Here is a 13,437-nt window from a genome sequence, read left to right as displayed (position 1 = left end):
TGCTACCCTGGTAGTTGTGAAATGGCAACATCACTTGCATACTTTCCTGACTGCAATGATGATAATAAGAAATTCTTTTATGTAAGATAATTATTCATTTTCATTAATTTTTACATGGTTTTGAAAAATAGAGTATATTTTAAAAACATTTAATATATTTAAGACATTAAGAGCAGTTAAGAAGTTTCTGTAAATCCATATATATGAAATGGAGAGTTGAGGTAATTATATAACAAGATTTCACAATAACTTCATGCTATTGAAAAGAAATGAAACTTTTTTTTTTTAATTTTTTTATTTATTATAGTCACAGAGAGAGAGGCAGAGACACAGGCAGAGGGAGAAGCAGGCTCCATGCACCGGGAGCCTGACGTGGGATTCGATCCTGGGTCTCCAGGATCGCGCCCCGGGCCAAAGGCAGGCGCCAAACCGCTGCGCCACCCAGGGATCCCAGAAATGAAACTTTCAATTTGAATTAATGATATTAACTATCATAAACAAATTCCTTACTGAAAGTATTGGTTTATAAATTACATCATATCATCAAACCTCATTAATTTTACCTTACAGATATTGAGTTTTATAAGAAATTAAGAGGTATACAGAACAATTACTAAAATAAAGTCTTATAAGTAAGAAAGCAGGAGCATGGAACTGTTGACATGTTTAGTGCTATTTCAGACTCATGTTTTCTGGCTCGAATCATAAATAGTCATTTTTTAATCTTTAAAATAAATTTATTAGAACTAATATGTCAATTGTGGGTTTTTAAAATTGTTGTCTATCCAATTGCTCAACTGCCCACTTGAATTCTCTATGCAGTCATTAGTCATGTTTGATATTAACACATTAATGCATTATTTGTTAGATAAAGATGATTTATTTCTCATTGAATTATAGAAAACTGAATTAAGCATTGGTCAATACTGAACTCTGTATAAGGCACTTTGTAAAACATGTTGGAGTTGAAATAGTAAAATATTGTTTCTGTCCACAAGAAGTTGACAAACTAATAGTGGAATAATGAAGTACAAAAATAGCTATAGTACAATGCCATAGAGAAACAGGATGTGTGAAGGGAATTCAAAAGAAGTGCCCACAATTAAATAAATGTAAAATTTTACATTTATAAACCCAAAGTAAATATATGAGTTAATTTGCCCTTATTCAAATTCAAGAATGTGATTGTTTAGAGTAAGTTTTGTGATACTTAAAAAGAACAGTCATCCTCTTGTGGAATTCACCAAAGTAGCACAGATTATGAATATGTCTAAATATGTGGCAATCTTTTACGAAGAAAATTAGTTGAAGATGAAAACAAACTTAAAGAGATTTTAATCATCATAGATAACCAATGGAGACAATTTGGCACCTAACCCCCGATTTGTATCATTTCACAAAATTCAAGGCCACAAAAGTGTTGTTCTTGAAACAGAGGAGGTTGGAGTTCATCTACACATCTATACATACTGGGTAACCTTAGATAACTCCTAAATATCTATTTTTCAGAGTTAGAAGGAATAAATAAAAGATAATAAAGTAGTTGGGTGTAAATAATTATGAGTGAAAAAATATGATTATGTGGTTATTTGAGGGAAGAAAGGTGCCATGTTGTTTAAATAATTGCTTCTTTTCTATTTATTTTGCTTATATGAACAAGAAATAAGAGTAGAAAAAATTTGATAGATTTTTACATCATGCTACATGAATTGGAGGCTAGTATTCTGTATTAGAAAAGACAAAGTACACTCCATACTCTTTTACTGACATTTTAATCAGAATTTAAATGTGAACACTAACATTTTGTTGTGCTTGATAAAGATCCTTATGTTGAATTCTACACTTGCACATTTATGGAAGTGTATCATGTAATTATGGAGAAGCAAAAACTTTAGGCTTGCCTTTGCCTAATAGAACTTCATTTGTATAAACTTGGTTACAAAGGCTATGATTCAAAATAGAAACAGATTAAAAAAAAATTATAAATCAGATTTAAAATCAAAATGTTAATGGATTACTTGAACAATTTTGAAATTGTAAGGTACCTACCTGAAATTTTGTAGAGCTCCTGTAGTGTCTCTTTAACTCATTTGAATCCACCTGAAATTTTATATTTATATTTTATATTAATTTTACCCAATTTCATCAATTATTTTCTTACTTTAAAAAATATTTCTCTCTACTAGTTCCTTGCAATGTCAGCTGATAAATATGCTCTATCCTCCTTTCTCTTAAAACAGAGTAAAATATTACTTAGAAGTTTTTTTCTACTGATCTATTTTTTGTCATACTCAAGTTTTAAAAAAGATTTTATTTATTTATTCATGAGAGACACACAGAGAGAGGCAAAGACATAGGCAGAGGGAGAAGCAGGCTTCCTGTGGGAAGCCTGATGCTGGACTCATTCCCATGACCCTGGGACACGACCTGGGCCAAAGGCAGACACTCAGTCACTGAGCCACTCAGGTGCCCTTATATTCAAGCTTCCCCTCCTCCTCCTCCGCCTCCTCCTCCTCTTCCTTCTTCTTTTCTTCTTCTTCTTCTTTTATATTCAAGCTTCTTTAAAAAGTTGCCTATATTGTTTTATTCAGCATCCTTCCCTTATATTTAGTCTTCAACCCATGGCAAGTTAATGGTAATTTGAGCTTTGCTCACTTTTCTTATCCATTAAGACTATCAATTCGAAAGCCACCAACAACCTCCTCATGATCACACCCAGGGAATCCTTTATAGTACTTAGCATTCTTTTATGGCATTCACCATATTTTGAAATCACACATATATTTCTTGAGTGATTTATTTAAAATCAGTTTATTCTATTAAATGGGAATCTATCTCAGAACAGGGTTGATTTTGTTTAGTAACTGTACATAGTTAGTGGTTAACTATAACAGGACCCAAAAACACTTGTTAAGTAGATGAATAGATAGAGGAATAAAGAGATAAATAAAACCTTTTGAAGCATTTGACATTTGGGGAATATTCTTGAAATTTTTCTTTCTAAAGAATCTGAAATGCCATTTTTGGTTTACTTCTTCAGTTATAGCTTTTTGGTGTCCTTTTTTGATTCTAGGGCTAGCCATTATTTTATATAAATATAAATTTATATTCAATTTTTAGGGCTACCCAGTTAAATGTCAACATTCCCCAGGACTCAGCTCTCTTCTCTCCCTCTTTATAATTGCTTCCTAGAAAATTTCAACCATTTACATGGTTTCAAATATATACTGCCATCCAATGTCATTTTCTGGCACTGTTGACCTGGACAAGCAACTGCCTATTGTCTTCACTTAGCAGTTCTGTGTATCGCAAATTTAATCTATAGCAAACCTGAATTCATCATCATTCTCCATTCCCCACTAGCCTAACATCTTTCTACCCTACCACTTCCTCCTCTTGAGTAATCCTATGAGCATCCTCATATACACTGGTCAGTGATCCTGGATCACTCATTCTCCGTCAGCCCTCATCTAACCAGCAACAAATTCCACTGATTCTTCTTCCTACAATTTTCTCATGTACATTCTCTCCTTTTGGCATGGGTCTCTTTGTTTTAATTCTTGTTCCCCTTGATCCATTCTATAATGGCAGCTAAATGATTTTGCTAAATCAGATTATTTAACATTCACCATATATGTGAAATCTTCTGACTCCACATGACTTACAAAAATACAAGCTCTTTCATGGTCTCAAGGCTCCACTTTGTCTGTCTCACCTCCTGCAGCATCCCACATACACTTTATTCAGCATCAGAGTTTCTCACTTTTATGACTTTGCCCATGTTGTTTTCAGAGTTTGAAACATGTTTTGTTCCTTTTGGGGGGTGGAGGTGTGCAGATAACTGAAATTCATTCATCAAGATTGGGACCAGATGTTCTCTCCTTCACATGGTTTTCTTTGTACCTCACCTCAGAACTCTTAGGGCTCATCTCTGCCATGACTCCCATTACAAACCCCACCATTTTTCTTTTGTTTGTCTTTCATATGCTGAATTACTTGAGGATAAGGTCTGTATCTTTGTCTTGTTTTTCCAATTTCTTTTTTTCTTTTTTTAAATCAAATTTATTTTTTATTGGTGTTCAATTTGCCAACATACAAAATAACACCAGTGCTCATCCCGTCAAGTGCCCCCCTCAGTGCCTGTCACCCATTCACCCCCACCCCCACCCTCCTCCCCTTCCACCACCCATAGTTCATTTCCCAGAGTTAGGAGTCTTTATGTTCTGTCTCCCTTCCTGATATTTCCTACCCATTTCTTCTCCCTTCCCTTCTATTCCCTTTCACTATTATTTATACTCCCCAAATGAATGAGAACATATAATGTTTGTCCTTCTCTGATTGACTCATTTCACTCGGCATAATGCCCTCCAGTTCCATCCACGTTGAAGCAAATGGTGGGTATTTTTCATTTCTAATGGCTGAGTAATATTCCATTGTATACATAAACCACATCTTCTTTATCCACTCATCTTTTGATGGACACCGAGGCTCCTTCCACATATTGGCTATTGTGGACATTGCTGCTCTAAACATTGGGGGGCAGGTTTCCCGGCGTTTCATTGCATCTGTATCTTTGGGGTAAATCCCCAACAGTGCAATTGCTGGGTCGTAGGGCAGGTCTATTTTTAACTCTTTGAGGAAACTCCGCACAGTTTTCCAGAGTGGCTGCACCAGTTCACATTCCCACCAACAGTGTAAGAGGGTTCCCTTTTCTCCGCATCCTCTCCAACATTTGTTGTTTCCTGCCTTGTTAATTTTCCCCATTCTCACTGGTGTGAGGTGGTATCTCATTGTAGTTTTGATTTGTACTTCCCTGATGGCAAGTGATGCAGAGCATTTTCTCATGTGCGTGTTGGCCATGTCTATGTCTTCCTCTGTGAGATTTCTCTTCATGTCTTTTGCCCATTTCATGACTGGACTGTTTGTTTCTTTGCTGTTGAGTTTAATAAGTTCTTTATAGATCTTGGAAACTAGGCCTTTATCTGATACGTCATTTGCAAATATCTTCTCCCATTCTGTAGGTGTGTCTTTTAGTTTTGTTGACTGTATCCTTTGCTGTGCAAAAGCTTCTTATCTTGATGAAGTCCCAATAGTTCATTTTTGCTTTTGTTTCTTTTGCCTTCGTGGATGTATTTTGCAAGAAGTTACTGTGGCCAAGTTCAAAAAGGGTGTTGCCTGTGTTCTCCTCTAGGTTTTTTATGGAATCATGTCTCACATTTAGATCTTTCATCCATTTTGAGTTTATCTTTGTGTATGGTGCAAGAGAGTGGTCTAGTTTCATTCTTCTGCATGTGGATGTCCAATTTTCCCAGCACCATTTATTGCAGAGACTTTCTTCCAGTGGATAGTCTTTCCTCCTTTATCGAATATTAGTTGACCATAAAGTTGAGGGTCCACTTCTGGATTCTCTATTCTGTTCCGTTGATCTATGTGTCTGTTTTTGTGCCAGTACCACACTGTCTTGATGACCACAGCTTTGTAGTACAACCTGAAATCTGGCATTGTGATGCCCCCAGATATGGTTTTCTTTTTTAAAATTCCCCTGCCTATTTGGGGTCTTTTCTGATTCCGCACAAATCTTAAAATAATTTGTTCTAACTTTCTGAAGAAAGTCCATGGTATTTTGATAGGGGTTGCCTTAAACGGTAAATTGCCCTGCGTAACATTGACATTTTTACAATATTAATTCTGCCAATCCATGAGCATGGAATATTTTTCCATCTCTTTGTGTCTTCCTCAATTTCTTTCAGAAGTGTTCTGTAGTTTTTAGGGTATAGATCCTTTACCTCTTTGGTTAGGTTTATTCCTAGGTATCTTATGATTTTGGGTGCAATTGTAAATGGGATTGACTCCTTAATTTCTCTTTCTTCAGTCTCATTGTTAGTGTATAGAAATGCCATTGATTTCTGGGCATTGATTTTGTATCCTGCCACACTGCCAAATTGCTGTATGAGTTCTAGCAATCTTGGGGTGGAGTCTTTTGGGTTTTCTATATAGAGTATCATGTCATCGGCGAAGAGGAAGAGTTTGACTTCTTCTTTGCCAATTTGAATGCCTTTAATGTCTTTTTGCTGTCTGATAGCCGAGGCTCGGACTTCCAGTACTATGTTGAATAGCAGTGGTGAGAGTGGACATTCCTGTCTTGTTCCTGGATCTTAGGGGAAAGGCTCCCAGTGCTTCCCCATTGAGAATGATATTTGCTGTGGGCTTTTTAGATTGCTTTTAAGATGTTGAGGAATGTTCCCTCTATCCCTACACTCTGAAGAGTTTTGATCAGGAATGGATGCTGTATTTCGTCAAATGCTTTCTCTGCATCGAATGAGAGGATCATATGGTTCTTGGTTTTTCTCTTGCTGATATGATGAATCACACTGATTGTTTTACGAGTGTTGAACCAGCCTTGTGTCCTGGGAATAAATCCTACTTGGTTATGGTGAATAATTTTCTTAATGTATTGTTGGATCCTATTGGCTAGTATCTTGTTGAGAATTTTTGCATCTGTGTTCATCAGGGATATTGGTCTATAATTCTTTTTGGTAGGGTCTTTGTCTGGTTTTGGAATTAAAGTGATGCTGGCCTCACAGAATGAATTTGGAAGTACTCCATCTCTTTCATTCTTTCCAAACAGCTTTAGTAGAATAGGTATGGCTTCTTCTTTAAACATTTGATAGAATTCCCCAGGGAAGCCATCTGGCTCTGGACTTTTGTGTCTTGGGAGGTTTTTGATGACTGCTTCAATTTCCTCCCTGGTTATTGGCCTGTTCAGGTTTTCTATTGCTTCCTGTTCCAGTTTTGGTAGTTTGTGGCTTTCCAGAAATGTGTCCATTTCTTCTAGATGGCCTAATTTATTGGCGTATAGCCGTTCATGTTTTTAAAATCGTTTGTATTTCCTTGGTGTTGGTAGTGATCTCTCCTTTCTCATTCATGATTTTATTAATTTGAGTCTTCTCTCTTTTCTTTTTAATAAGGCTGGCTAATGGTTTATCTATCTTATTAATTCTTTCAAAGAACCAACTCCTGGTCCTGTTGATCTGTTCCACAGTTCTTCTGGTCTCGATTTCGTTGAGTTCTGCTCAAATCTTTATGAACTCTCTTCTTCTGCTAGGTGTAGGATCTATTTGCTGTTTTTTCTCTGGCTCTTTATGTGTAAGGCTAGCTTTTGTATTTGAGTTCTTTCCAGTGTTTGGATGGATGCTTGTATTGCAATGTATGTCCTCCTCAGGACTGCTTTTGCTGCATCCCAAAGATTTTGAACAGTTGTATCATCATTCTCACTAGATTCCATGAATCTTTTTAATTCTTCCTTAATTTCTTGGTTGACTCTTTCATCTTTTAGCAGGATGGTCCTTAACCTCCAGGTGTTTGAAGTCCTTCCAAACTTCTTTTTGTGATTTAGTTCTAATTTCAAGGCATTATGGTCTGAGAATATGCAGGGGATGATCCCAATCTTTTGGTATCGGTTCAGACCCAATTTGTGACCCAGTATGTGGTCTATTCTGGAGAAAGTTCCATGTGCACTTGAGAAGAATGTGTATTCAGTTGAGTTTGGATGTAAAGTTCTGTAGATATCTGTGAAATCCATCTGGTCCAGTCTATCATTTAAAGCTCTTGTTTCTTTGGAGATGTTGTGTTTAGAAGACCTATCGAGTGTAGAAAGCACTAGAATGAAGTCACCAAGTATAAGTGTATTATTATTTAAGTATGTCTTAACTTTGGTTATTAATTGATTGATATATTTGGCAGCTCCCACATTCAGGGCATATATATTGAGGATTGTTAAGTCCTCTTGTTGGATAGATCCTTTAAGTATGATATAGTGTCCCTCTTCATCTCTCACTATAGTTTTCAGGGTAAATTTTAGTTTATCTGATATAAGGATGGCTACCCCTGCTTTCTTTTGAGGACCATTTGAATGGTAAATGGTTCTCCAACCTTTTATTTTCAGGCTGTAGGTGTCCTTCTGTCTAAAATGAGTCTCTTGTAGACAGCAAATAGATGGGTCCTGCTTTTTTATCCAGTCTGAAACCCTGCGCCTTTTGATGGGGTCATTAAGCCCGTTCACGTTCAGAGTTACTATTGAAAGATATGAGTTTAGTGTCATCATGATATCTATTCAGTCCTTGTTTTTGTGGATTGTTCCACTGGACTTCTTCTTAAAGGGGAATTTTAAGAGTTCCCTTAAAATTTCTTGCAGAGCTGGTTTGGAGGTCAGCTCCTGCCTGTCTTGGAAGCTCTTTATCTCTCCTTCCATTCTGAATGAGAGCCTTGCTGGATAAAGTATTCTTGGTTGCATGTTCTTCTCATTTAGGACCCTGAATATATCCTGCCAGCCCTTTCTGGCCTGCCAGGTCTCTGTGGAGAGGTCTGCTGTTACCCTAATACTCCTCCCCATAAAAGTCAGGGATTTCTTATTTCTTGCTGCTTTAAGGATCTTCTCTTGATCTTTGGAATTTGCAAGCTTAACTATTAAATGTCGAGGTGTTGAACGGTTTTTATTGATTTTAGGGGGGTATCTATCTCCTGGATCTGAATGCCTGTTTCCCTTCCCAGATTAGTCAAGTTTTCAGCTATGATTTGTTCAAATACATATTCTGGACCTCTGTCCCTTTCGGCGCCCTCGGGAACCCCAATTAAACGTAGGTTTTTCTTCCTCAGGCTGTCATTTATTTCCCTTAATCTATCCTCATGGTATTTTGTCTCTTTTTTCCTCAGTTTCCCTCTTTGCCATCAACTTGTCTTCTGTGTCACTCACTCGTTCTTCCACCTTGTTAAACCTCGTCAGGACTTCTAGTTTGGATTGCATCTCATTCAATTAATTTTTAATTTCTGCTTGATTAGATCTAAATTCTGCAGTCATGAAGTCTCTGTCCTTTATGCTTTTTTCTAGAGTCACCAGTAGCTTTATAATAGTGCTTCTGAATTGGCTTTCTGACATTGAATTGTAATTCAGATTTTGTAACTCTGTGGGAGAGAGGACTGTTCTGTTCTTTCTTTTGAGGTTAGTTTTTCCTTCTAGTCATTTTTCTCAGTGCAGAGTGGCCAAAAACAAGTTGTATTGGGAAAAGGAGAAAAAGAGAGGAGAGAAAGAAGGAAAGAAAAGAGAAAAAGAAAAAAGAAAAAAGGAAGAAAAAAAGAAAAAAGAGAAGAAAAAGAAAAAGAAAGAAAGAAAGAAAAGGCTGGGGGAAGCAAACAGAAATCAAAAAGAAAAAAAAAAACATGGGGGAGTATCTTCTGATTCTGTATATTTTAAGTCCCTTGAGTTCCCCTGGAACTGGTCCCTCTAGCTGGTCTTCTGGGGGAGGGGCCTGCTGTGAGGGGCCTGCTGTGATTTTCAGGTGTTAGCACTTGGGGGAGCTGCTCTGCCCCTGCCTGGTGCAGGGCTCAGTGGGGGTTGTTTACCCCGTGCGGCCCCAGGAGGAACAACCCCCGTGGCGGGGCCAGCTCTGGAGCCCTGGTTTCAGCTCCCGCAGTAGCTCCGGGTCTCTCCGTCTGCAGGGCCTGGAGGCTCCGGGGCGGGGCCGCTGATCTGCTCAGCTCCGGGCAGGAGCGTCCTTGCTGTCCTGGGCCCTCCCGGCCTCTGCCTGTCCCGGGGGAGGCCGGATCCTGGGCTGTGTCCCGGCACCCTGTGCTCCGGGGCCTGCGCTGTTGGATTCGCTCCCGCCCCGCAGCCCCCTCCGCGAGCTGCTCTGGGTCCCGCCATGGGCGCTGCAGCCCTTAGGGAGCTCGGCGCACTCTCCCGGGGCGCAGGTGCCTGTTAGTGTCCCAGGGAGCCCGAGGGCATCCCTGCCCTCCTGGGTCCTGCTCTAACTCCCTGCGGGCCCCTTTCCACCCGGGAAGGTTGGTGCAGCTCCTGCTTCTCCGGGACGGGGCTCTCCTGTCCTGGGGACACTCGTCCCGGCCTCAGTCCGGCTCCTCGCGGGTCCCTCCCCCTTGGAGGCCTTTTGTTTCTTTAGTTCTTTTTTCCTGTCTTCCTACCTTGATAGAAGCGGGAAGTGTTCTCACTGTAGCGTTCCAGCTGGTCTCTCTTTAAATCTCAGGCCGAGGGGATCCCTGGGTGGTGCAGTGGTTTGGTGCTTGCCTTTGGCCCAGGGCGCGATCCTGGAGACCCGGGATGTAATCCCACATCAGGCTCCCTGTGCATGGAGCCTGCTTCTCCCTCTGCCTATGTCTCTGCCTCTCTCTCTCTCTCTCTGTGACTATCATAAATAAATAAAAATTAAAAAAAAATAAAAATAAATCTCAGGCCGAATTCGTAGATTTTCAGGATGATTTGAAGGTTATCTAGATAATTTGGTGGGGACAGGTGACTTGGGGACCCTACTCTTCTGCCATCTTGCCCCTCCTCTCTTGTTTTTCCAATTTCTAATGCAATATCTAACACATAGTAGGTTTCCAATGTATATGTGATAAGTGATAGATTAAGAGGCATTTGTTATCATTCAGACCTAAAAGAATTAATGCTAATATTGGATTTATATTCTTACATTTTAGTGATAGGTAAATAATTTATATTCTTACATTTTGTGCTATTAATGAGTAGGCCAAAGTATTATATCTTAGACACAAAGAAGCAGTGTCTTCTAACAATTATCATCCAGACTATCCAAGTTCAGAAGTTTCAAACTACTGCCGAGTAGTGTTAAATATTGAATATTGGTTAGCCAACCCCTCAATTTCTGCTCCCCCCATCTTTTTTTGGCTACAATTTTTACTCATGCACATATACTAACTCATCTAATGATTTTTGCTGTGAAACTCAATGGCTTACTAAGCCACAGGTGGACATAGATAGGAGTTTAAGTTGAATCATGTATCAAGCTTGAGTAAAATTAGTCAGCTCCTTCAAAGCTTATCTGGGACTGACAGATACATTTCAAATGCTACAAAGTTAAAAAACCACCCTCTCCTTCAACCTTGGAAGAATGTTTTTTAGCACTTTTATCTCTACTTTCAGGCTTGTCTATGATCCAATGATTGAATAAATGTAAATGAAATGAAAACTTGCTAGATTAGATGAAAATGCAATCTAGTGATTCTAAAATCTCTCTTCTTTGGAGAACTAAAAAAAAATTTGGCATCATTATGATGACCAGCATGCTTACTGGTAACAATTAGGCACTAGTTTAAAAAAAAATGTCACCTTATTTAATGCTCTTTGTCTCTTTTAAGTCTCATCACTATGCAGGCAACATTTCTTTAGGGGAGGCTTACTTTAGGAAGGATATGCTGACTGTACTTAAATCCTTTTCCAAAAGGTGGGTTTTGAAGAAGCTCTACCTGGGTATGATTATATTTACCTTTTCTCATAAATAATTCATAGAAACTCCATAATTTTATATAGAATAGATAGATAGGTTTCAAAAATAGTAATATCACCTAAAACAACTACATTGCAGATTAAATAATATTCAAGGAAAGAAGATCCTTGAACCAAGACTGCCATTCATTAACTCCTTCGAATACTTCTTGAATATACTCTCTGAGTTCCTCAGATAGAGAGGGAAATGAATTGGACATTGTCTTTATACACAAGAAACTTAATATCAGGTAAGAAAGGGAGATAATATACAGATAGGAGAGAAGAGGGGAAGTTAAATGTGTGGATATTAATTCATTTGAGACATTCAACAACTTACTGTACATATTCTATATGCCAGACTCTGGCTTAGGTGTACAAATGGCCTTATTTAATCTTCACAATAGGTTTATGAAGTGGGTACGATACTTTCCATTTTACGAATGAAAAGATACCAGTTAATTAAAAGGTAAATTTATTTTCTTCAACTAAAGCTATTAATAAATTTCAGAGATGGAATTCGACCCTGGTCTGTTTGTTCCTACTTAATAATAATTAGCCTAATCATTGTTTAACAATTAAATAACAGAAGTATGAATCAAATGTACAGAGCACAGAGAAGGGAATGGTTAATTTTCTTCAGGTCAGTTTATAAACAGTAACTGAGAAGATTAAGTGCCAAAAGCAGCTGACTATAATGTCAGGCTTGACTGATACTGTCACTATGTAGCACTGAGCATTTCCATGAATCATGATCAATAGGTTTAGCAGTATTGTAGGGGTATGAGTCCCATATCACAATAATCCTCATTGTCATTTTCAGCTGTATTTCTGCTGTCTATAAAGGAAATTACAATAAATAAATAAATAAATAAATAAACAAACAAATAAATAAATAAATGAAATTACAGACGAGATACTCTTTTGTTGTTTTTTCATACAAAGTTCTGTTCTCTATTTGTGTAGCACCATTTTCAGAAGGATGCAATGCAAAACTTGTAAACCCTCCTAATTCCTTCTACTGTGGCCTTTAGCTCTTCAATCTGTTTATGACTTCTTTGTTTTCAAGGCCTTAAGGGAATTAATATTTCCATCCTCTAGCCCTGAAATACTTGGCAACTGTAGATATATAATAAATGTTTGTTGAATGAATGAATGAATGAAAAAACAAGTTGGCAGTGCACCAAAGGTAGCACCATAGCTAAATGTAGTCGATCTTCAATTTGGGTACTTGACTTGTATAGTCTTCTTACCAAAATGTAATCAAGCTTCAAAGGCTAACACTACCTATTCTAAATTAAAGAAACCATTAAACTCCTTTTGAACAAACAAAGCAATTAGTTCCTGCTCTGTATTTGTAGTTTGTGATAATGCATTTTAAATAGAGCCCGTTGAGTGTGTTTTTATTGGTTATTTTTCTTGTTTTTAACACTCCATTGTGTGTAAAGCCCTCTTAGAAAATTGAAAATAAGTCTCCTCTTACTGATTTTGTCATTTTCCATTTGTCAAACATTGATTTTCTCCCCCCTTGTGCATTTAATGGAGGTTGAAATTAGCGCTCTTTTTTTGTGTGTGTTGTTTACTTCTTATTTGCACACCATCATCGTCATTTATCAAGCTGCCAGTGAGCTCTGGGGATAGTGGGGAGCTGACTAGTGCTCTGAAGTTCACATAAGGAATATTTTGAATATATTCTTGCTACAGCTTTAGCTCTTGCTTTTATTTTTTTATTTATTTTTTTTATTTTATGATAGTCACACACACACACAGAGAGAGAGAGAGAGAGAGAGAGAGAGGCAGAGACACAGGCAGAGGGAGAAGCAGGCTCCATGCACCGGGAGCCCGACGTGGGATTCGATCCCAGGACTCCAGGATCGCGCCCTGGGCCAAAGGCAGGCGCTAAACCACTGCGCCACCCAGGGATCCCCAGCTCTTGCTTTTAGAATTTCTTTCTAGGAAAGCTTTCAAATAATAGGAGGATTTCCTCAGCAAATAAATTTTTTTCTAAAAGAATACAGTAATCATAACTACTCCTTTCAGCTTTTTGATAAATTAATATTATCTGGAGATTCAAAAGAAAATATTCAGAAGATTAAGGAACCCACCTAAAATATGTATAAACCCAAAGTTCCATACATTTC

General features: G+C 38.0%; 1 protein-coding gene across 1 annotated transcript in view; it reads right to left on the bottom strand.

Annotated features, from left to right (window-relative positions):
• The window catches only part of CNGB3 (cyclic nucleotide gated channel subunit beta 3), a 141,248-nt gene that overhangs the window by 71,320 nt on the left and 56,491 nt on the right, over window positions 1-13,437 (bottom strand). The window contains exon 7 of the mRNA XM_041769633.1: window positions 2,050-2,100. Coding sequence (XP_041625567.1) covers window positions 2,050-2,100 — 51 coding nt within the window. The remainder of the gene's footprint in view (window positions 1-2,049; window positions 2,101-13,437) is intronic.

This window comes from Vulpes lagopus, chromosome 9 (assembly GCF_018345385.1).
Source record: "Vulpes lagopus strain Blue_001 chromosome 9, ASM1834538v1, whole genome shotgun sequence".
NCBI classification, from domain to species: Eukaryota; Metazoa; Chordata; class Mammalia; order Carnivora; family Canidae; genus Vulpes; species Vulpes lagopus.
The sequence above is the reverse complement of the archived record's forward strand: the minus strand, read 5'-3'. Positions and strand labels throughout refer to the sequence as shown.